The sequence below is a fragment of the Phaethon lepturus genome, unplaced genomic scaffold, assembly GCF_000687285.1.
Source record: "Phaethon lepturus isolate BGI_N335 unplaced genomic scaffold, ASM68728v1 scaffold17309, whole genome shotgun sequence".
Lineage (NCBI taxonomy): Eukaryota > Metazoa > Chordata > Aves > Phaethontiformes > Phaethontidae > Phaethon > Phaethon lepturus.
In genome coordinates, this window is record NW_010561426.1 from 10,717 (window position 1) to 31,404 (window position 20,688).

General features: G+C 37.4%; 1 protein-coding gene across 1 annotated transcript in view; it reads right to left on the reverse strand.

Moving 5' to 3' along the window:
* Positions 1-1,995: 1,995 nt before the first annotated feature.
* The window catches only part of PKNOX1 (PBX/knotted 1 homeobox 1), a 25,549-nt gene continuing 6,856 nt past the window's right edge, over positions 1,996-20,688 (reverse strand). The window contains exons 4-10 of the mRNA XM_010294008.1: positions 11,822-11,992; positions 10,241-10,340; positions 9,048-9,145; positions 6,554-6,682; positions 5,451-5,527; positions 3,675-3,847; positions 1,996-2,698 (exon numbers count right to left, since the gene is read on the reverse strand). Of these exons, the coding sequence (XP_010292310.1) occupies positions 2,487-2,698; positions 3,675-3,847; positions 5,451-5,527; positions 6,554-6,682; positions 9,048-9,145; positions 10,241-10,340; positions 11,822-11,992 (960 nt within the window). The 3' untranslated portion in view covers positions 1,996-2,486. The remainder of the gene's footprint in view (positions 2,699-3,674; positions 3,848-5,450; positions 5,528-6,553; positions 6,683-9,047; positions 9,146-10,240; positions 10,341-11,821; positions 11,993-20,688) is intronic.

Here is a 20,688-nt window from a genome sequence, read left to right on the forward strand (position 1 = left end):
GAAGGAAAGGAGATAGTGAGAAATGGCCTGTTCCTCCAGCACAGGCTGCTTTGGAAAAGCACATATTTGTTCATAGGCCCATACACACTGAGGAGTAGACTATTCATCTGCCTATGTGCCAGAAGTACAAGGATTAACGCACTATTAAATATGAACAAGGGTAGCTGAATAAAAACCCCAAACAAACCAACAAATATAACCTACTATATATCGGAAACTGTGGGGGTGATGAAGCACTTACAGAGTTAAATCAAAAACAACTAAAAACAGAAATACAGAATCTGTCTCTCAGTTCTAGTCATCTCAGGTATCCTCTGTACGAGCAGTAGGTTGCCTGTTCCCAAAGGAGCATGATTTGTACATATATGTCTTTTTTTAAAGGTTTTGGGGTCAAACTTGGCTTGACAATAGCCTTGGAGATAGTTATGCTATGTCTAAATCTTCCTAATTAAATCTTTCGTTATTCATTTACTATGCTCTTTAACAAACATGGCACATTAGTGGAAAGGCAGAGAAGTTAGAAGAAAACAAATTCTTTAGAAATTAGTACTACAGCTGGAGTAGATCATTACAGCATTTGAACTAAGCAGCAAGATCCTCAGCCAGGAATCAGTGAAAGCCATAGCAGAAACATCATGTGTTGAGTAAAACCCAACGCCAATTTTTCAATATAGCTACTAGTCACTGAAAATTAGTATTATTCTCCATGTATGTATGCCAATGCTACTGACATTTCTTTCTGAAGCTTTTCTTCATACCAGCTTATACTTGCCTTGGAAGACAATCTTTAAAGACCAGCCTCCAACCATTTAAGCATGTCAAAAATTACATGCATTAATTCTACTGAAATCAATGGGACCTAAGCACATGCCTGAATGTTTTGTGAAGCAGAAATTAAGAATTCAATTAAATAATTGCATCTGTCAAGGGGCTTTGTTCAAATACAATGTCTAAAGAGTCTAAAAGCTAACATCTTTTTCCCTGTCACGTCAGAAATGCAACTACATTTGGTCTAAATCAGAAGGAAGTTCTGGCTTTGATCTAAGCCAACATTGTGACAAGTGCACAGGGGGAAAAGAGGACGCTGATCCATGAGACTCTCAGAGTCTGTTATTTGCACTTGACAATGGGAAATACAAACTTCTGAAAGTAAGTGTTCATGGATAGACAGACACTGACTCCAAACTTTGGGAAAAAAAGAAATGAACTGTTACGGTAAAAAAAAGGCATTTTCATCACTAGTTCTTAGTTTTTAAATGACACACAGGATTTTCTACTCTAATAAAGCCTGCTGTATATTCTGGTAGTAACCTTCAGATTTAAAGAAATTTTATATAAAACCCTAAGTTATATTTCCTTTTGTATTAGGGGAAAGTGTTTTGAATGCAGTAAAATAGCAGAGTAATAGCAGAATTCATGACTGTATAGTAGGCAATTTTTCATTTTTCATATTCAGTTGTACAAACTATAAACTGTTAAATTTCTCTAATAACTGGAAAAGTTGTGGGTATTTTAATTTACTTACCTGAATACTCATTCAGCAAATATCTTCAGATACAAGTCTAGATACAGAGTTAGTGTAATTTGAATATTAGTTTACACATAATATAAATCAACGTTTGACAATATCAAAATCCCATCAAACAGTGGGCCCTTCTTATGCTATTATCAAATATAGTATATCACTGTGGGATAGCTGAGAATCATAGAATGCTAGCGTAGGCTTGTTTATTAAATTTGGTCAGTTTTTAGACCTTCCAAATAGGAATACTAAATATTTATTTTTCCCCTCTGGAAATTGTTTTTTTTTCTCCTGCTTAATACAGTCGTCATCCCAATTCCTCGTGAATTTATAAAAATATTTTTTTATCCAATAACCCCGGCAAGGTAAAAATAGGAGTTTTTATAGCAAATGATAAACAGGCTCACGGACTATGAGAGAAACTAGACTTATTTAAATTGCCATACATTCGCTACTGAATCACACATCAACATTTTCTTTTTATGTGTGTTGCTGTCCACCTCAGACTAGCAGTTTTTAAGGTGCAGAAGCATCTTTCAAATATATGCATCTAACTTAATGATCAAGTTCCACACACTAGTGTCACATGCTTTAAATTTACATCACCTGCCCATCAAGAGCTGTGTTAAATAACAGCACTAATTGAAACTGCATAATTCTTTAGAAATTGCAGCACTTCCAATTCATAGAACATAGGGGTGCTTATGTGGTTCTTTATATTACTAGATATAATTTTCTGAAATAAGAAAAAGAAATGAAACAACACATTTGAAAGAAGTTGCTGCACCTGCAAAAACACTCTTTAAGCTTACTATGAAATACAAAAAAGTGCACCCTTCTATATCTACATATAAAACATATTAGAAATAAAACTTGTGTAAAATGTTTGCTGTGCAAACTATAAAAACAGTCAGTCAGTCAGTCCATTCTTTTTCCTAAACATTTTGTCACACTCTCTTGCTTCCTACTGCAGAGAATCGCTGTTATCCAAGACCAGCCCACTGATATTTGTTGTTGAGAGATCTCCTCCATCATCTTCACCGCTGTCTACAGACTCATCCTCACTTTGCCCTGCCATCATAACTTGCTGAACAGCCAAAGTAGCACCATCGGATGACAAAGACTGGAGACTGTCTACATTCATGTTGACTGGAGCTGTAATTGTTACAACAGCACCTGGAGAAGCACAATCGTAGTACTTTAGCATCTTTCTCAGTTTCTAATTTTAAGTAATACAGATTTATATATAACAGTTTGTTTCTAATCAACAGGAAGAAAATTCAAGGGACTAAATTAAAATAAAAGCTATATTGGTTGCCAAACACTTAAATATCAGGAAATGCCCGAATTATGTTGGCCAGGAATCTTAAAACTTAGCTGTGGTATAGATACCCATTACAGCAATTCTCCAATCAGGTCATCACAAGACAATTTCTGGAAAGTATTTCAGCTTAATTCATTGCAAAAAAAATGGGAATGTTAACAGAGATTCAAGGTGAATTAAATGGATAAAGCTATTGTCAGATCAAGTGGAGGCTGAGGGAGAAGTTGCTACAAACTGCAAAGGAATAAAGCAGCAGGTGGCAGGACAGAAAGGGTGGTCCTGAAATTAAAGCAGTTATTTATCTTTCTTAAATGGAGACTATTTGTTTGATCTGATGCTAAGGAAGTTACTTCAGTCAAAGTCTTTGGAGGTTCTATTACATTCTCTGCTTCTCAATGTTCAACTTGAAACACGAGGCATATACAAAATTGCAGACGCTCAGTCCCTCTAGCAATAGTGAAAGGAAGGTGAGCAGGATGGGGAGTCACGAAACTGAAACTGCAGTCCAATACTGCTAATCAAACATAATGCTACTGACGTGCATACACATACCGAGAGAACTTAGTTGCGCATCTAACCTTTGTTCTGTTGCTTCATAACTTTTGAAACAAAAGCAACAGTCTCTCAACATAAATTCCAACAGAAGACCCTCCCCCCAATTTTTAAAGAGGGAAAAATTGACACATTTCTGTTATGTTCTTCCAGATGAAAAACACATTTATACTGAAATATCAAGAAGGTCCTTTCCCCACAAAGGCATCAAACCCTTCATTTGCCTCTTACAGAGGAATTAACTTTATTATCTATGCTTTAGCCAGTTCTCCTTACCATCTGACATTGTGAGCTCGTTAGATTGCTGCTGAGCAACTCCTGAGGCAATGGAGTCAGGCCAGAACCTCTGAACCGGTCTGTTCTGAGCTGTTTTCTTCTTTGTTTTTGGAGTTTCAGAACAACTGGAATCCAGCATTGGCTGAAGAATTCGCCTTCTAGCATTGATAAACCTAAACACAATCAAAGGCAAGAAGTACTTATGACTGGCTGGCGGTAAATTCTCTCTCTCTCTCAGATTCACAAAGTATGCAGCAGGAAAATCAGGAATATAAAAATCTCCTCCCTACCAGCTTGGCTTGACATTCTTTTTAACGTGTAAAACTGTTCCGAGAACACTGGCATCCTTTGATTTAGCCCAATTAGCTAAGAAAGTACTTCTATCGTTTTGCTGCTAGCAGCATTTTTCCCCCACCTCAGGAGGGGAAATTCTCCAGACAGCATGACAGATGTACATTTCCAGATCTTATGAAAAACTAAGCACCAGAAAACGTGCTGACAGCACAGCTCAGAAAGCTGATACTCCTCTTATTAGGGTTCACCTAAATTCTAGCTCCTGCCTAACCTAGTTTGTTTGGTCTGGTTTCATTTACTTCCTTAAGCTCCCACATTACTTATTTTATAGGCTCCCTGGCTTTCCAAGGTCTGGTTCCTGATCCAGGAGACAATAGCAAACACATTTTTTAGATCTTTCCCAATTCCTTTTCATTCTCCAATTTTCACATGTTTACTTTAGCATGCTAATTGCTGCCCTTCCCCTTTCTGCTAGTGAGCAAGAAAATACTTAAACCATGTCTCACTTAGCTACCAGCAGTTAACTGAATAAATTTCAACGTAGTTAAGCTGTGGCAAGGGGCTGTGACTGAGGATAGCATCCCCTGCTAAATCTGACAAAACACATCCAAGACCCATCTTTACCTGCAGTGGGAGGAAGTAGGGTGCAGCGGGCAGGTCCACATGCTGTAATGCAGTGCTTTGCAGAGTCATTAGTCAGATCCCAGTACCACAGAGCTCCGTTACTACCATGTTACACAGGAACAGTTACACTGTTCCACTTTTGGAACCAGTGTACTGCCTCTATCTTGCGTATTTCCCCCCTGGACCAGCTATGCAGCCAGCAACATCTTTGAAATGTGAGGAAGATCCCTGTTGGACTTAGCTGCAATAATCTTAGGAACCAATACCACAAGCAGAATAGGCTGCATATCAGCACCCTCACTCCTCTTTTCTGCAGGGACAGGCGTATTATCTTAAACCTCTAGTAAAGATAAGACATTCTAAAACATGTTGAACCATGAACTAGAGTAGTTGAGGTACTGACGCTCTCCGTTCGGACACCACTGCTCAGAAGATAGCATCCTTTGGTCCAAGAGAAGAATGATTATCTGTTGACAGTAGCTTCTTAAACATTTGCAACTGTGATTACCAGAGTTCAGAGCTTCAGGTCACTAAACGCCTTTAAACTTCAATTTCTTTACTTGCAGAAGAGACATGACAGTACTTCCATCTCTTTCAGCAGAACAGAACGTAATTCCTTAATGTTGCAAAGTTTTCTGGAGTCCTTATATAATTTAAATGGCACAAGTATTATTATACCTCACTATAAAAATAATATGCTTGTGTATCAATGCATAATTCTTGTGGTTTTATTCGTATTTTGTAACATCTGTAGAACAGTACATTCAACTCCACATGTCCAAGTTATACTCTTAATGATTTCTCTATGTTGTAAGCATGTGGAGACAACAGACATTAAGTAAGAGTTTTTGCTCTTACCAGTTGTTAACCTGGAGTAGTGTCAGATTTGTTTGTGCTGCAATCTGTTTCTTCTCATCCTCTGTTGGATATGGATGCTAAACAGGACAAAAAAGCAAAGAAAAAAGGCATAAGCTCGTTTCATCTCCTCATCAAAAATATGGACTCCTTTATTACAACTGATTAAAGCTGCTAGATTAAGACTATCTGACTCATTAGAAAACAAACTTTAGAAACCTCACAAACTTTTATAGATAAAAATCATTTAACAAAGAGAGCTTTACTACACAAAACTGATTTTATCCTTGAAAGTTTATATGATACCATTAAACTGCTGACATGTAATTCAGAAGAAAAAAGCTTCTCATGGCTGACAGTCTTTATTAAACAGCGTGATCCCTGGGCAACGCAGCATGTGATAAGATCTGATTAGTTACACTGTCTAAAGGCAATATCATATGAGAGTCTTGACAAGCATTAATAAAGCTACTCTGAACTAAATGGATGCAGAGAGCATATGTAACATAAGCAGCATACACACAGTTTCCCTGTATCATGTCTATTGTAAAATAGTTGTAAAAGACAAACTATCAATCAAATAAACATTGTGATAAAACTTGAGACACATTTATCCTTTCAGGATAAGTATTTATGCAAAGGACAGACACTCTACTGAAAGCACAAGTAGATTGTGTCATACTTGGTACACATTAGAAGGATTTTTGGAAAGGAGATAAAGGCAGAAAATTTGAAATTCTCCTCTACAAAAAAACCCCCCACAACAAAAAACCCAAACCACAAAACATAGATGGAACTATTTTTCCTTGTGCCATGAACCAGGGTGTAGAGAGCATTAAGTTCTCAACACAATGAAATGATGAAAGATCCCTTTTAACAATGTTTATTGAGATCATGACGTACAAATGTAACATACTATTAAAATAATAATAAAATCAACCGACATTAGACTATGGAACTACTCCAGATGACTTCAGGGGAAACTGAACTGAGATTACACAAATGACAGCAGAATAAATTCACTTTCTTTATAAAGCAAAATCATAAGAGACCACATAAAAGAGTTACATAAAAACCTGTGACTCCCGATTATGTTCAGTCCTTACCCCTATGTGCTGAAAAAGCCAAGATCTCATCACATTTGTAGCGTGCTTGGGAAGAACTCCTCTTTTATTTTTTGATGAGCCATCATCTTGATGCAAGATGCCTAGGTCTTGGTTTAATTGCAACTGAAGCTGCACATATAATTTTAGAAGAAATAAGGCAGTTAACATAGTAGTAGCAGTATTCTGTATCAATATATGATTAACTCATTTATAGAAGGAATGAAAAGAAATTAGGCTTGAGGCATGCTGATTATAGCAAGCTACTTTATTTCCTAGGGAAGACTTACAATAGCAGCTCTCCTACAATAGCATTCCAAAATGTCCTTATCCAGGGAAAATGCTGTATCAGACTTCTATAGTTTTGACATTTCACGTAACTTCTGTTTTAAGAATTACAGCTGTGTATGTGGTATTGTGACAACAGCCAAATGCTGATTTACTATTATTTAGAATAAAATCCACCTATATAGTACATGTCAGGTTATTGATCCTCTGTACTCATCTACACTACTCTAGGGATCTGATTGTCTTGTCACCCTATGTAGTCATTTGCACATGTGAAGAGCAATTGAAAAGCACAATGCCGAATATACTTGCTGCGTGCAAACATAAACAACTATATAAGCTGTAAAGCAGTACTGATTTAAGACTTAAACAAAGGACTTAAAGTAAAATTAATTATTATGCTAGAGTTGCAAAGCTGCTAAAGGTCCTGCTAAATAAATGCGACTAAATTCTCAAAGAGCAAGAAGATATAAAGGGTAGAACCCTTAATTCACTTTACAACACTCTTATTATTTTCCTAAAGGTTCATATTTCTTTCTCACTTTTGCTTTCTTTTTCACTTCCTATGAATACATCAAATCATTTGCAGATCGGTTATCTGAACATGAGGGAATATGTTCTTAAATGCTTATGCAGAGATAAGAAGAAACAGCGTATAAATTACATATGAGATTAAATTTCAGACAATTATAACTGAAATAATTCTAAATCAGGTTTTTCAGACAATATGGAACAATTTCTTCAAGCTAGTCATTATGTCTACATGCTGTATGAAACAAGTTTTAAACAAGGTTTAAGTTACCAAATGTCTATTTGGAGCACATTTTTACTTCCAAAATAATGTTTCACATTCTAAGTAATCTGCTTGCATATGGAGGCTTTATAATGAGCTTTCAATAGCTCTTCCCCAGTGTTTTTCCCCTACCTCCACAGCATTCTGAAACACTGAAAAAGAAGAATTTGAAGAAGGATTTCCTATGGGTGACAAAGAACACAGGTACAAATCTATGTATAGGTGGGCTTGGAGATTCCTACTAACATCTGGAGCAGCCACAGATATATATAGGAGGTCAAGTCCTTTTTTTGTTTATAGGCTATAGGCATTATTTTCCACTCAGTATTTTTTTTTTCATCAGAGGTAGAAAAAGCATTTTTCTTCAAAAACACTTCAGTCTAGGAGAGTAATTTTACACATTTCTTTCTGAAAGGTATCTGAGGACAGAACTGCATGCATTCTAGGGAAGAATATGGGTAAGTACATACATGCTACTGCCAATAAAATTAAGGTAAGAATACTCTAAGCATACTGTTTTGGTTGGAAGGTCAGAAGAAGGAAGAAGACAGGAAGTCAGTGACTACCAAAAGATTTTATGCTGTGGAGATGGTAGATTCTCATTCACATTTTTAATCGACTCTGTATTCCTGGAAGATTTATTTACCACTTCCTGCTCCAAGAGAAAGCTAGGAAGGTTTTCCGTAACTGAAGATGGCCTAGTTTTCATGTTTCCTTTTCCTTATTTGTTTCTTTGAACTCTCCAGATTCAACTCTTAAGAGCGCCCCCCCCCCCCCAAAAAAAAAGAGTGCTGGCCCTTATCTTTTAGGATATGATATAATGAGCTCAATGTGAGGATCTCCCATAGTGTCAACTGAGTATTTTGAAAATTTTATGGCAAAATGCTTAACATACATAAATTCTGAAATACATATAGTTTCACAGTACTAGTGGTTGCCATCATGATAAAAAGTAAAATTTCTGACAACAGCAGTGTGGCACCATAATGCAATACAGTAAATCTATCCAGCTATAAACCAAGTTCAACACTTAGAAAAGTTTTAATGATTGAAAAAGTGTCTATTTAACTCAGAGGGGGTTTTGGTTTGGTTTGGTGAGGGTTTTTTGTTTGTTAGTGATTAATTTTTTTTTTTAAATCCATGTACCTATACTTTTCTGCCATCAGTAAAAAAAGATATTTAACAGGTAAAAACTATGATGACCTGTTGTGGCAACGGAGATCTGTCTGGGACCTTATGCCATGTTGCACAACTTGTAACTCCTATAGCAGTTGCTTGCATTAATTTTACATTAGTTACTATGTGTACAATCACAGAGCTCATTCTGACAGTGTGCCAAATTTAAATTAAAACTTTTAAAACCAGTAAGATTTATTTGAACCCAGAATACTATTCTGTGAAGACCATGAAACCAACCTGAGAGTTCTGGATCCGAATAGTCCCAGGTGACAGTGCCTGTGTCACCACTTGACCTTGTGGAGTGACCACGGTGACTGGCTGATACACTGTTCCTCCTTAAAACAAAACAGCAACAAAGATTGTAAGTAAGTAAAAGCCCTTCAAATATTATTCTTTTTAAACACACATCAGCACTGCAGACAATACAATATTTTTGATAATAAATCAACTATTCTTTTTTAGTAAGCATGTAAGATGTGCTCTTTGCTACATCAGAAGTTTTTCCATCCACAAAAATCTGTACGAAATATGATTAGGTTCCCCTGTATTTTAGGCATTCTAAATCTATTTTCAAAAGGAAAATGCCATGACTATCAGGCTATAAAACAGTTCATCGTTTTGTTTTAACTGAGCTAGCTCTTCAGCCAACAAGGGTCACAACACCAAAACCACACCTGTGTGTGGCAACTGCTTAGGGCAACCAGCTGGGTGACACCTAGATGTTCGGGTCAACTAAGGTGACAGAAACTTGGTGAATGCATAGGGGGTCCTGGGCACCAAAGCCACAAAGCACATACTGTGTCTCAGGATAACCTCTGCAAGTGTATGCTGTAGGAAAAGACTGCATTGCTTTCTTGCATTTGTAGTCAAGGGTTTTTTTCTGTTTGCTTGTTTTAAAACCTTGCTTAGAAGCAAGATAAAACATTTCAGTTCAAATGTCATCTCTGTACAATAGCAGAACAATCTGGACATCAAGATTTCACAGACTTGTTGGTGTCGTTCCAAACTCCTTAAGAGCATGAGACAGCTAGAAAGTGCAATTATTTTAGGTAACACACATTTTTGTCAAACAGAGGTGGGTTTTTTTTGGATTGTTTGTTTTTTGTTTGGTTTTTTTTTAAAAAAGAACCATAAAAAAAACCCCAAAAACCACACTCCAGTCTCTGAAATGTTTTTTTAACAAAAGTAACATTGCACAGAAATATCTCAATATTCTACATATCTGTAACCCCCACCCACATATGCATACTTGGTACACATATAAATTAAATGAACATTCAGAAACTAGTAAGGCACTCGACTGTATTATAACAACTTTTCAGGTATTAGTTAAAACACAAGTTTTGAAAATATTTGGTGTATTTTTTGTAACAACTATAAAAGAAACCAAAATGAAGAACCAGGTGCCAGTTTTCTTTATTGTGTCATACCTGCTACTGTTGCCATAGTTACGTTTCCCTGCTGCAATGCTGATGCTGGCACCATAATCCCTTGGGGACTGAGTGTACCTGCAATGGCACTTGGAATTTGCTAGAAAAATAAAACAATTAGTTGCTTGCATTTTTTTTCAAGGTTTTTTTTTTTTTAAAGTTTCTTTTTTTTTTTTTTTAAAGAAGATGAAGCATGCTTGTGTAATTTTGGCTCAAAAATACATTTGGAGTTTAATCATGGGATTACCTTCAAAGAGAGACTTCATTAGAGGTTCATCATTACCTGCATTAACTTGCTCATTATCACCAACCATTACCTTTGAAAACCCTCACGAAAGCAACTGTTAGAAAAGACATAAAACTATCCTGAGAAATTTTAGGAGAGAAAAAGATTCTAGGTATATAAATACTAAGAGAAAGAGTTTCCAAAGGCATAAGGGAAAAGGGACAGACAAAACGGACCCTTGATGCTATTAAAAGCATCAAAGCTTTAGAATTTTAGTTATTACCTTAATTCCTTCAATTTCAAAATAATGTACTAAGTATTCAAGATGCCAAATACGTTTTATTCTGCTCAGGTCAGTTCTTGCTCAACCCTGACCATGCAAACTCTTACACATCCCTTAATATGTATGAATAATCTCTATTGTTACCAAATGCAAAATTCAGTCCCTCCTGTCTCTACAGAAGACTGTAACAAACATATAAAAAATATCTTTTAAAAGTTGGTTTTGCCTTATTTTAGACTCTCCTTTCCACACTTCCAGACACCAAAATCTAAGTAAGGAGTCCAGTGAAGTTTAAAAGTCACTGAGACTTTTCAGAGTACCTACCATCAAATACATTAAGTCAGAGAAGGACCACTCCCTAAGACTAGGTATCTAGTAGGTACTTGGATGGCAGGGCTCATTTTCCAGAACCTATCAGCAGGAGCATCAACCATATGTACTAACTGTTATTAATTAACTGTTGTCAATTTACTACAAAAAAATACAATTGCTTATTGCATTTAGGTAATGTCAACAATACATAAACTGAGGTTCACATGTACAGAAATGGGTACTGTTCACAACTACACAGTTACTCCAGGTGACAATGCAATGACACACATCTCAAATATTGCAAGTATAATCCATCAGACATTGTCTATTTGATCCAGAATACAGATTGTGTATAAAAAGTATCAGCAATCTCAACATTTAATGAAGTAGACTAAGGAGACCTTCTTAAGAAGGAAATTTTTTTCTTCTCCTTTGTTTATTCTGTTTCCTAGCCTCCTTCCAACAAAATACCAAATCCAGGCTATTCTGAGTATCTCCATTTGCTGAACTGAGGGAAAATCATAAAATGAAGACAGACAAAAAAAGTGACTCTGTTCTGGCACATTTCAACAAATTTGGCCATCAGGCACTGGCACATAGGTGTGCACAAAAACATACATCTCTTTCTACTCTTAATACCAATTTTGAGAAAGTGAAAGAAACTGCAGAAACTCTGTTTGAAAACTAATAGCAACAGAAGCATAGTTATAACTTCCTAAGGAAATCTAAGCAAAAATACTCAACTGTATTTGAAACATACCTGAGATTGCACAGGTGAATAAGGACTTCCAGGCTCTCCACTTAACAGAGTTTCACTGTTCATTTTTGTCTTCAGGCAGGCAATGTAACGACTACAGAAATCCTTGCAGAGTTCATTAACCTTTTCTAGCTCAAGCAGATGGATACGTAGAACTTGGATTGCTTTTACCATCTAGGGAGAGAATTGGAAAAAAAATTAGAAACAAAATAACAGTTAATTTAAAAAACACTTAATGTGAGATTTAAGCAAATGCTCCTTTCCAGTAACAAAGACCACCCAATTAAAGCAGATTTACTGATTGCTAAGTGCTGACTAGAGTTCTCTAACTCCATTTTGAAATGTGAAATGAACATGTTTACCATACAAAACTTGTATCCTTCCACTGTGTAAGTAAACTACTGTTATGGGGAAACAAAACATGACAACAATGTAATTTTTGTCTCTGTCACACATGACACATTAGGAAGACAGAGCAGAGTTGAGGTGTACATGGAGCACAGAACAAGCCTGCAGGTCCATATGATGACAGAATCACACAGAATCACAAAATCATTAAGGTTGGAAAAGACCTTTAAGATCATCAAGTCCAACCACCAACCCAACACCACCATGCCCACTAAACCATGTCCCGAAGTGCCACATCCACACGTCTTTTGAACCCTTCCAGTGATAGTGACTCCACCACCTCCCTGGGCAGCCTGTTCCAATGCTTGACCACTCACTCCGTAAAGAAATTTTTCCTCTTTTATCCCCATCATTCAACTCTGGGTCATACACCACACAAGACTGAAAGTGAAGGAAAGTAATCCCATCCACACATATTATTTGAAAGCATCGTTGGAACAGGCTTGGTAAGCAACAGTCATCTTGAGCTACATATCAAAAATATCAGGTTCAGTTCCACATTACATCCTGACCCAAGAATACCAGAAGTGTACAAATGAATTTGAGATACAATGAGAATACCCTTCTGTGAGTTAGCGTAAATTTGTCACACAGATTGCTAGGGAGGGTGAAAGGTACAGGAAATAGCCTGCCATCTCACCTGTAACAAAAACACAATAGCTTTTATTCTTCTATTAAATTGGAATAAAGAGGTTCCAAAGTTTGTCACATTGTTCAACAAAGCTTAAAGTAATCAAGCAGTTCTTCAGTCCTAGAGCTTTGAAGTTCCTCTGCAATTGTATGTCAATGATTAACAATTCTGGGGTAAAATCTTCTAAGACCTTTCAGGTGTAAGAGACTGTTTCTGAAATATAAACCATTAAATACAAAGCACTAAACCCAAAACCAAATCCATGTTTAAAAAAAAAATTGAAGTACAGGAGGTATGTAAGTGATGAGAATACTTATCACGCTCTACTGCAAGAAAAAGACTCGTAAGCTTGGATAGCTAATGGTATTACATACTGCATAAAAACAGCTTAGGTGATTGTAAGGGTCATGGCAGAAGATCAAAAGCTAAAACCAAATCCAGATGGTCTAAATTTTCATGAAGCAGTTAGAAATCCAGACATTCAAATACGTACACAACACACTGGCAAAGTAATTAATTACTTTATTTTTTTATACAGCATGCCATGCCCAACATTAATTTGCTATGCTAGATCTCTAAGAAAAATACCCTTCAGTTTTATGAAACTGGATAGATTATAATTTTGAAACATAGTGCAGAGCTTGATTTTAGCATTATTTGGAAAAGTTTGTCCTGTATGAAGGGTCATCCACCTGGCCAGAGCACTGAACCCAATGACCAGAAATGATAGCTTACTAAGCAATCCACTTATTCTAACTAAAGAAGCCAACTGGGAGCTGAAGTTGCTTTTGTTCAAAGCACCTGAAGGAGATCAAGGCAGGTAAACTTCTGGGCGTGCTCCCCTCTCCACCATGACAACTTTAGCTTCCATTGTGACAGATCTTCTCTCTTTTTTTTCAGTAGAATGTATTCCAGTTGTACAACCCTCACCCAGTGTAGAACATTGTAAGTTAAAATAAACAAGAGACAAAGACTGAAGTGATAACAAAAAAGGAAATCTTATCCCTTCTTAGGGCTAAAAAGAAAAAAAAGTATCTTTAAAAGCACAGCTGCAGAAAAATCTGAGCTGTAGACTTCAGCCAGTTGATCCAAATTAAAATCTGGTAACTCTTATGACCTATGACACCAAAAGCCTTTGAAATAGTAAGTGCAATGGCCCAGCACTGAGGTATATAAAACAGCAATCTTCTAAAACAGCCATCAGCAGTTTTAAAAAGTTTTTAAATAGTTGCTGTTTAAACTGTGTTTAAGTATCTTTAAACACAACCAAGCTAACCTATACAAATTTAACTAGATTTTAACACAAAAGGTCATCTATGTTTAAAGATACTCTGCTTCTTTCACGATTATTAATGATTGTTCAGTAATACTGCACTAGCCAAAGAGTTTCAGAGATAAAAAAGCTTAAATTATAAAATTCTTCATGTGTGCAGACCAACACAGAGCACATATATTAGTGAATGCCTTAAACATTAATCTAAAACTGAGGTAACAAAAATATGCCTCTGGGCACATAATATTTGACTATACTAGTAATTAGTTTTTCTCAGTCAGGAGGGGTTTTTTTTTCCTTAAACCATTACCCATATTTATATTCTTTATTTATCAGCGTTTGTTTGGAGAAAAAAATAAAGGTCCTTTCTTCAGCTTAGACTTAATTTCAAACTGATGGTTAATCTTGAAGTGAAAATTGAATTGAAGTAAAAATTAACCATAAACAAAGAATTAGTAACACTATCCAGGTTTCTGCAGAGCCACACACAGTCACACTACTCTTACAGGAAGCTGTGCTACTGTGGTTAGGAAGGCAAACAAAACTTTGTAAATATGCCATGCCTGTCACCAGGACTTATTTACTCATTTACAACTACACTAATTGTGGCCATATGGCTTCTGCTGTCTTGCAGCTTGGGTGGACCAAACTTCAATTTGCTGCCAGAAGTCCACTTTTTCCTTGAAACTATTCCCGCCCCGCCCCCCCCAAAAAACACAAACCAAAAAGATCCCCAAAAACCAAGAACTCCTGATAAAATCACCCATGTTAAACAAAGGTAATATAAATAAATGTTTCCAGACAGATCATGGCAGCATTAATATTTCATTCCTATGTTCTTAAAAGGCACACCTTAAAATTATCTACAACCACCATGTTTCTGTTATTTAATGCTACTGAGTAGAATATGCCACAGAACAATAAATTTCTATAACCCATTTGATTCAGCCGTTTCAGCTGTAGAAATAAACCTGGAGCATCATTTCAGAGAAATGCACAAAGACATGTAACCATGAGATATATGTATATTGTTGAAACCACTGTAAATAAAGACAATGGTAAACTATTAAGCAGAGAAAGAAAGGTTATTGAAAAACTTCCAGTTTTGCTAAAACTTGCTATCTAGCTATGACAGCTATAAGACATAGCTAGGGAAGGTATGACCAGAGGTTTATGAGACAGTTCTGCACATTACAACAGTAAGAACGCTTTTCAGAAATGCAAAAGTGTGGCTTGTTCACTCAAGAATATTCAAATGACATCAGCTGGCTTCACCACCACTACAACTTTCCCGGATACAACTAAAAATTCAACAGGATAGTCTTTGAGAAGAGGATACTGAACCAAAAATCCTTACCCCAAAGGAAACAAAAAAACTCAGGGGTCTTCAAAAAAAGGCTGTGTCCTGTTCAAATACAAAAGTGAGAATATATTTAAGACCCCATGTTATATATTGTTTCTAGACTTGATAAAGCCACAAGTAACCTGCACTGACTTTGCAGCTGACCCTTTATGTGGGAGGATAGGCCTCTTGAGCTTCTAGTCCAACTTGAATCATCCTATGGTCCTATGAATGTGAGGAAATTAAAAAAGCCACCCATATATGGGAAGAGTTTACTCTGAACAGAAGCTACGCAAGAGGCAGGAACCGTCCTGAGGCAACATGACGTTTCTGCAGTGGCTGGGTTAATAGTAAGCAACAAAGTGTTAAGTACTGAATGTCTTAAAACATAATGTAACCTATGAAAGCTCTAAAAATTATCTGCAAACACTCATGCTGAACAACTTCTTAGACATGGAGGAATCTGTCCATGTAAGTCCTAAGCACAAAAGGATTCTAATGGTGAACAAAGAGAAGTTGGTTCATTGGTTCATTCCAAGATCTGTTTTATCTGTGAAAATGAGATAGAGGTGTCAAAGGGTAAGGGGCAAAGGGTGAGGAGCTCCAACAGATTATAATCCATGTTATGGGTATACAGCTGGGCACGCTTCCAGAAAGAAGCACATGCAGTTGGGAACCTCTAACTAGCAATACAGACCACGAAGATCTGGTTCTTAACAGCAAACACATCTCTCCTGGTACTGATGCTTGACTTAAGGGCTAATGTGGATACAAAGTAACAATCCAAAACGATAATAAAGAAGTTAAAGCTCTGGGAAAGAAAGCACACTTCCAGTCTAGCACATAAAACATGAGCACGACTTTCATCTTCTACTTCCTTCCCACTGGGACTAGGATTTGAAAAGGGGAGGTCTGCAGCTCTTCTTACAGCTAATCAGCACTTCTATCAAGTTCAGAGAAGATCAATGGAGACATGGACAGCATGAGTGACCAAGAATCAGAAAAGAGAACAAAATTGTTGGAAACCAGAAGATCTCAGTAGAAGACATTCCAAGATAGAGGATAATTCTGGCTCAAATAATATGCTGTGCCATGCATATCTATAAGAGCTAAATATTTACTGCAAAAAATCATAAACCTGTACCTCTCTCTTTTACCTCCCTGAATAGCCTAACCTGTGTGGTCAGAGCCAGTGAAGCCGGAAGGGAAAAGTTTCAAAGTTCTGTTTGCGGCCAATAGTTCCTGAAGAGCAAACATGGAAGTACCACAGAAAAGCCACTTTCTTTGTGTATTATTAGGGATGGACTGGAACTCCTGGGAGAGTTTCAGTCCAAAGACAAATACCTCTTCTGACGGGAAGATTAATCTGCATTAAAAGTAAAGAATGACAAGACTTCCCAGATCTCATGGCAAGCTGATAAAATCTGTCCAGGAGCTAGCACAGTTTTCTTTCAGCAGATCTTAGAATTGAACTTTGCATTTTCATGTGATACACTTCTCCTTGGAAAGAAAAGAAGCATCTTATACACCTTGCAGACAAAGGAAGAGACACCAACTGAAACTTCACGTTTCAGGGAAGCTGTAATGCAGTTTTGTGGGTGTTTTAGTGTTGCAGGTTTTGAACACAAACCATTGCTGACTCTAACATGAATGCACATATAGAAAAAGAATAGGAACATAGCAATAAATAAAATAAAAAATATGCTTAATCCAGGTAATTTCACAGAGTACCTTAAAAATTTATTTAAGGAAAAAAAAAGGCACCATGATAAAGTGCCATTTTTTCCACCTCTTTCCAAATTCTTACAATCTATTCTAAGACATTCTCGCTCTTCTAAATATGCTGAATCCTAATACCAAAATTCTGACCCAATACAGAAGCCATCAATATTTATAGAAATGTTCCCATCCATTTCACTGCAAAAACCCTATTTTGACAATGTGTCTGACAAAGTCAGAGGTGGGAAAGACAGTGCAAAAGGTCTAGTAACACTATTTCTGTGTTGACCATAACCTTTTGATGTGCCACTTCAAGATCACCAACTGATGCTGTTGGAGTGATTAACTAGAAAGAACAGAACCCCTCCATCTAGATAATAAAACAGGATTGAAACTTGGTTTACAGGCTAGGCTTAGCGATATACAGATATCCTTAAAATTAAGTTTCAGGTAGATGCTACCTGTATTTCCCAGTTCTTTATACTACTAATGCAGGAAACCGCCAATTAATTTAGAATATATATTACTATAACACCAAAGTAAGAAGGTAATCTAGATTGTAGTTTACTAAGAGCTACTCAAGTTAGAACAACCTTACACTCCTCTTAATGAACTTCCTTTCTGGTCAAACTGATCTAATGACTACCATCCAGACTAACATTCTGTGGTCCTCTGGATGTAAACCAAACTTCTCCTTTGAATATTCAAGGCATTTCAAGTGAGTGTGCAATGTGAAACGCTGCCAGGACTGTAAGAGGCCCCACAATCAGTACCTGTGACCCTTCACAATTTCTGCTATCTAGTCAAGTAAGACTATAGGCAGTATGGAGCCTGAAATGATATTCTGCTGTTCTGGAGCCATTAGTTTAAGCTCCATCACAATAACTGTGCAGTGTAGTTGAGTTCTAAAATCCACTTCCAAAAGAAGTAAAAGAAAAAAACTGAAATGGCTGAATTAGTGGTCAATTTCCTTACTTTAGGCAGGCCTGTGACTCTTTTTGGATAGGACTTTAATTTGGCTCTTTATAGCACTATAATGTTCAGTTCATCTCAGTTTAGCTCTGGCTCCAAGTTAAATGACTGCTACCAAGCAAGCATTTACACCTTATTCGTTTGACTCTGCTGGGGTCAGATAAGAGCACAGGTGGAAAGCAAGCAGTTGTCTGGCCTACCTGCTCCACCCTCCTGGCTTGTTTTAATTAGCAGTTTTCACCAGCATCTCCTCTCAAATGAATGGTTGATTTAACATTGGAGTTAAAAAAGAAGGGACAGCAAGAACAGAAGATCTAACAAAGGCACACAGTATTAGAATCCCTCTCTACTGAAAAGAGATTTTTAATTCATATAAATGCATATATGTATGTGACACAAGGCAGAAAAAACTGCCCAGCTACAGCCTTCTCTGTGCAACCACCAATATTTCAAGTTGAAGAAGAGACTGAAAACCATACTAGCCATTTCACAACTTGACGGAAACTCTTCTGCTCTTCTGCTCACTGCCCCTGACAAAATGAACAGCCTGTTGGAATGTCAGCTGTTCACAGTCCCCAGCCTTCAGGACAGGCAGAGGACAAGTTGCACTCAGATTTCATTTGGTATCTAGTAATAGAAAGTCATGGCTAACAATACGACTACAGAACAGGAGTTCAATACCAAAGATTTTTGATTTTGCAATGTGAGTCCAGTTTAAGACAGTACTGACCTCAGCAGCCACGCAATACAGGACATAAACAAATACTACCTCATCCATCTCAAGCAAAATCAGCCAGATTTGTTCAGCTCATCAACAAAGGTGAATACCACATAAACCAAGAAACTTTGTCACCACTAACATCACAAACAGGTCAATCAGCAGGAAAGACTATTTGAACATAGCAGACCCATCTACAACCAAAGTAAGCTAGATCTGAGAGAATGCTTGTGTTCAATCAAAAGCATGTGAAGAAGGCCAAGGCATGCAGCATCTTTGGGAATTGATCTTTGAAGGCTCACAGAAACCACGGAATAGTTGAGGTTGGAAGGGATCTCTGGAGATTGTTTGATCCAACCCCCCTGCTCAAAGCAAGGTCAACTAGGGTAGGATGCTTAGGGCCACATCCAGTTGGGTTCTGACTGTCTCCAAGGATGGAGACTCCACCACTTCTCTGGGCAACCTGCTCCAGTATTCAATCACCCTTACAGTAAAAATGTTTTTTCTTATGTTTTAATGGAACTTCCTCTGTTTCAATTTATGTCCATTTCCTCTTGTCCTTTCACTGGGCACCATTGACAAAAGTCAGAGAGTCTGTCATCTTTATTCCCCCATTATTTATTTGGATACATTGATAATATCCTCCCAAACCTCCACTTGCTGCAGGCTAAACAGTCCCAGCTCTCTGAGCCTCTCTTCATGTAAGAGATGCTCTAGTCCCCTAATCATCTTTGCGGTCCTTTGCTGGACTCACTCCAGTATGTATACATCTAGTAGTGGGGAGCCCAGAGCTGTACCCAGCACACCAGATGTGTCTCACCAGCATCAAGCAAAGGGAAAGGATCACGTCCCTTGACCTGCTGACAATGCTCTTCCTAACACAGCCCAAGTATGTAGAATTTCTTTGCCTCAAGGGTGCACTGCTGTCTCATATTTGGCTTGGTGTGCACCAGACTGTCAGGCCCTTTTCCACAAAGATGCCTTCCAGCTGGTTGGCCCCCAGAGTGTACCAGTGCATGGGGATATTCCTCCCCAGGTACAGGACTTGGCATTTCCCTTTGTTGAACTCCGTGAGATTCCTGTTTGCTTGTTTCTCCAAAAGTGACAAAGTACCTCTGAATGGTGGTACAGCCATCTGGTCATCAGCCACTCTTCCCAGTTTTGCAACATCAGCAAACTTGCTGAGGGTACACTCTGTCCTATCATCCAGGTCACTAATGAAGATGTTAAACAGTACTGGTTCCAGTATCAATCCCTGGAGTACACTGCTAACGTCTAGCCTCAACCAGACTTCATGCTGCTGAACGCAATCCTTTGAGTCCAGCAGTTCACCTAGTTTTCAGTCCATCTCACTGCTCATTTACCTAGTTCATATTTTATCATTTGTCTATGAGAATATTATAGGAGACAATGTCAAAAGCCTTACTAAATTCAACCACATCCATTGCTCTTTCCTCATCCACTGAGCCAGAACAACTACATTCCAACTATTGGATTTCAGATGTGCTTCTGAAAAGAAATTTGGATTAGAAAGATAAGGGGAAACAGTCTATCTGTTGAATTCAGAGAGTCACAAATGAAGAAAATAACCTGAGGCTTAGGAAGTCAGCAGACTTGCTTCATGCAGAACAGAACTAACTCTCATTTTTTATTAAAGTATTGGAGGCAAGTATATTCAAAAGTCTTTGAAGAAAAAGCCATGGAAAATTTTACTGGGGTCTTCACATTCACAGCTGATGTGCAAGAAGCACTCTGGAGGTGTCAATGATAGCAGTAAAAAAACCCAAATATATTACAAAGGGAAAGA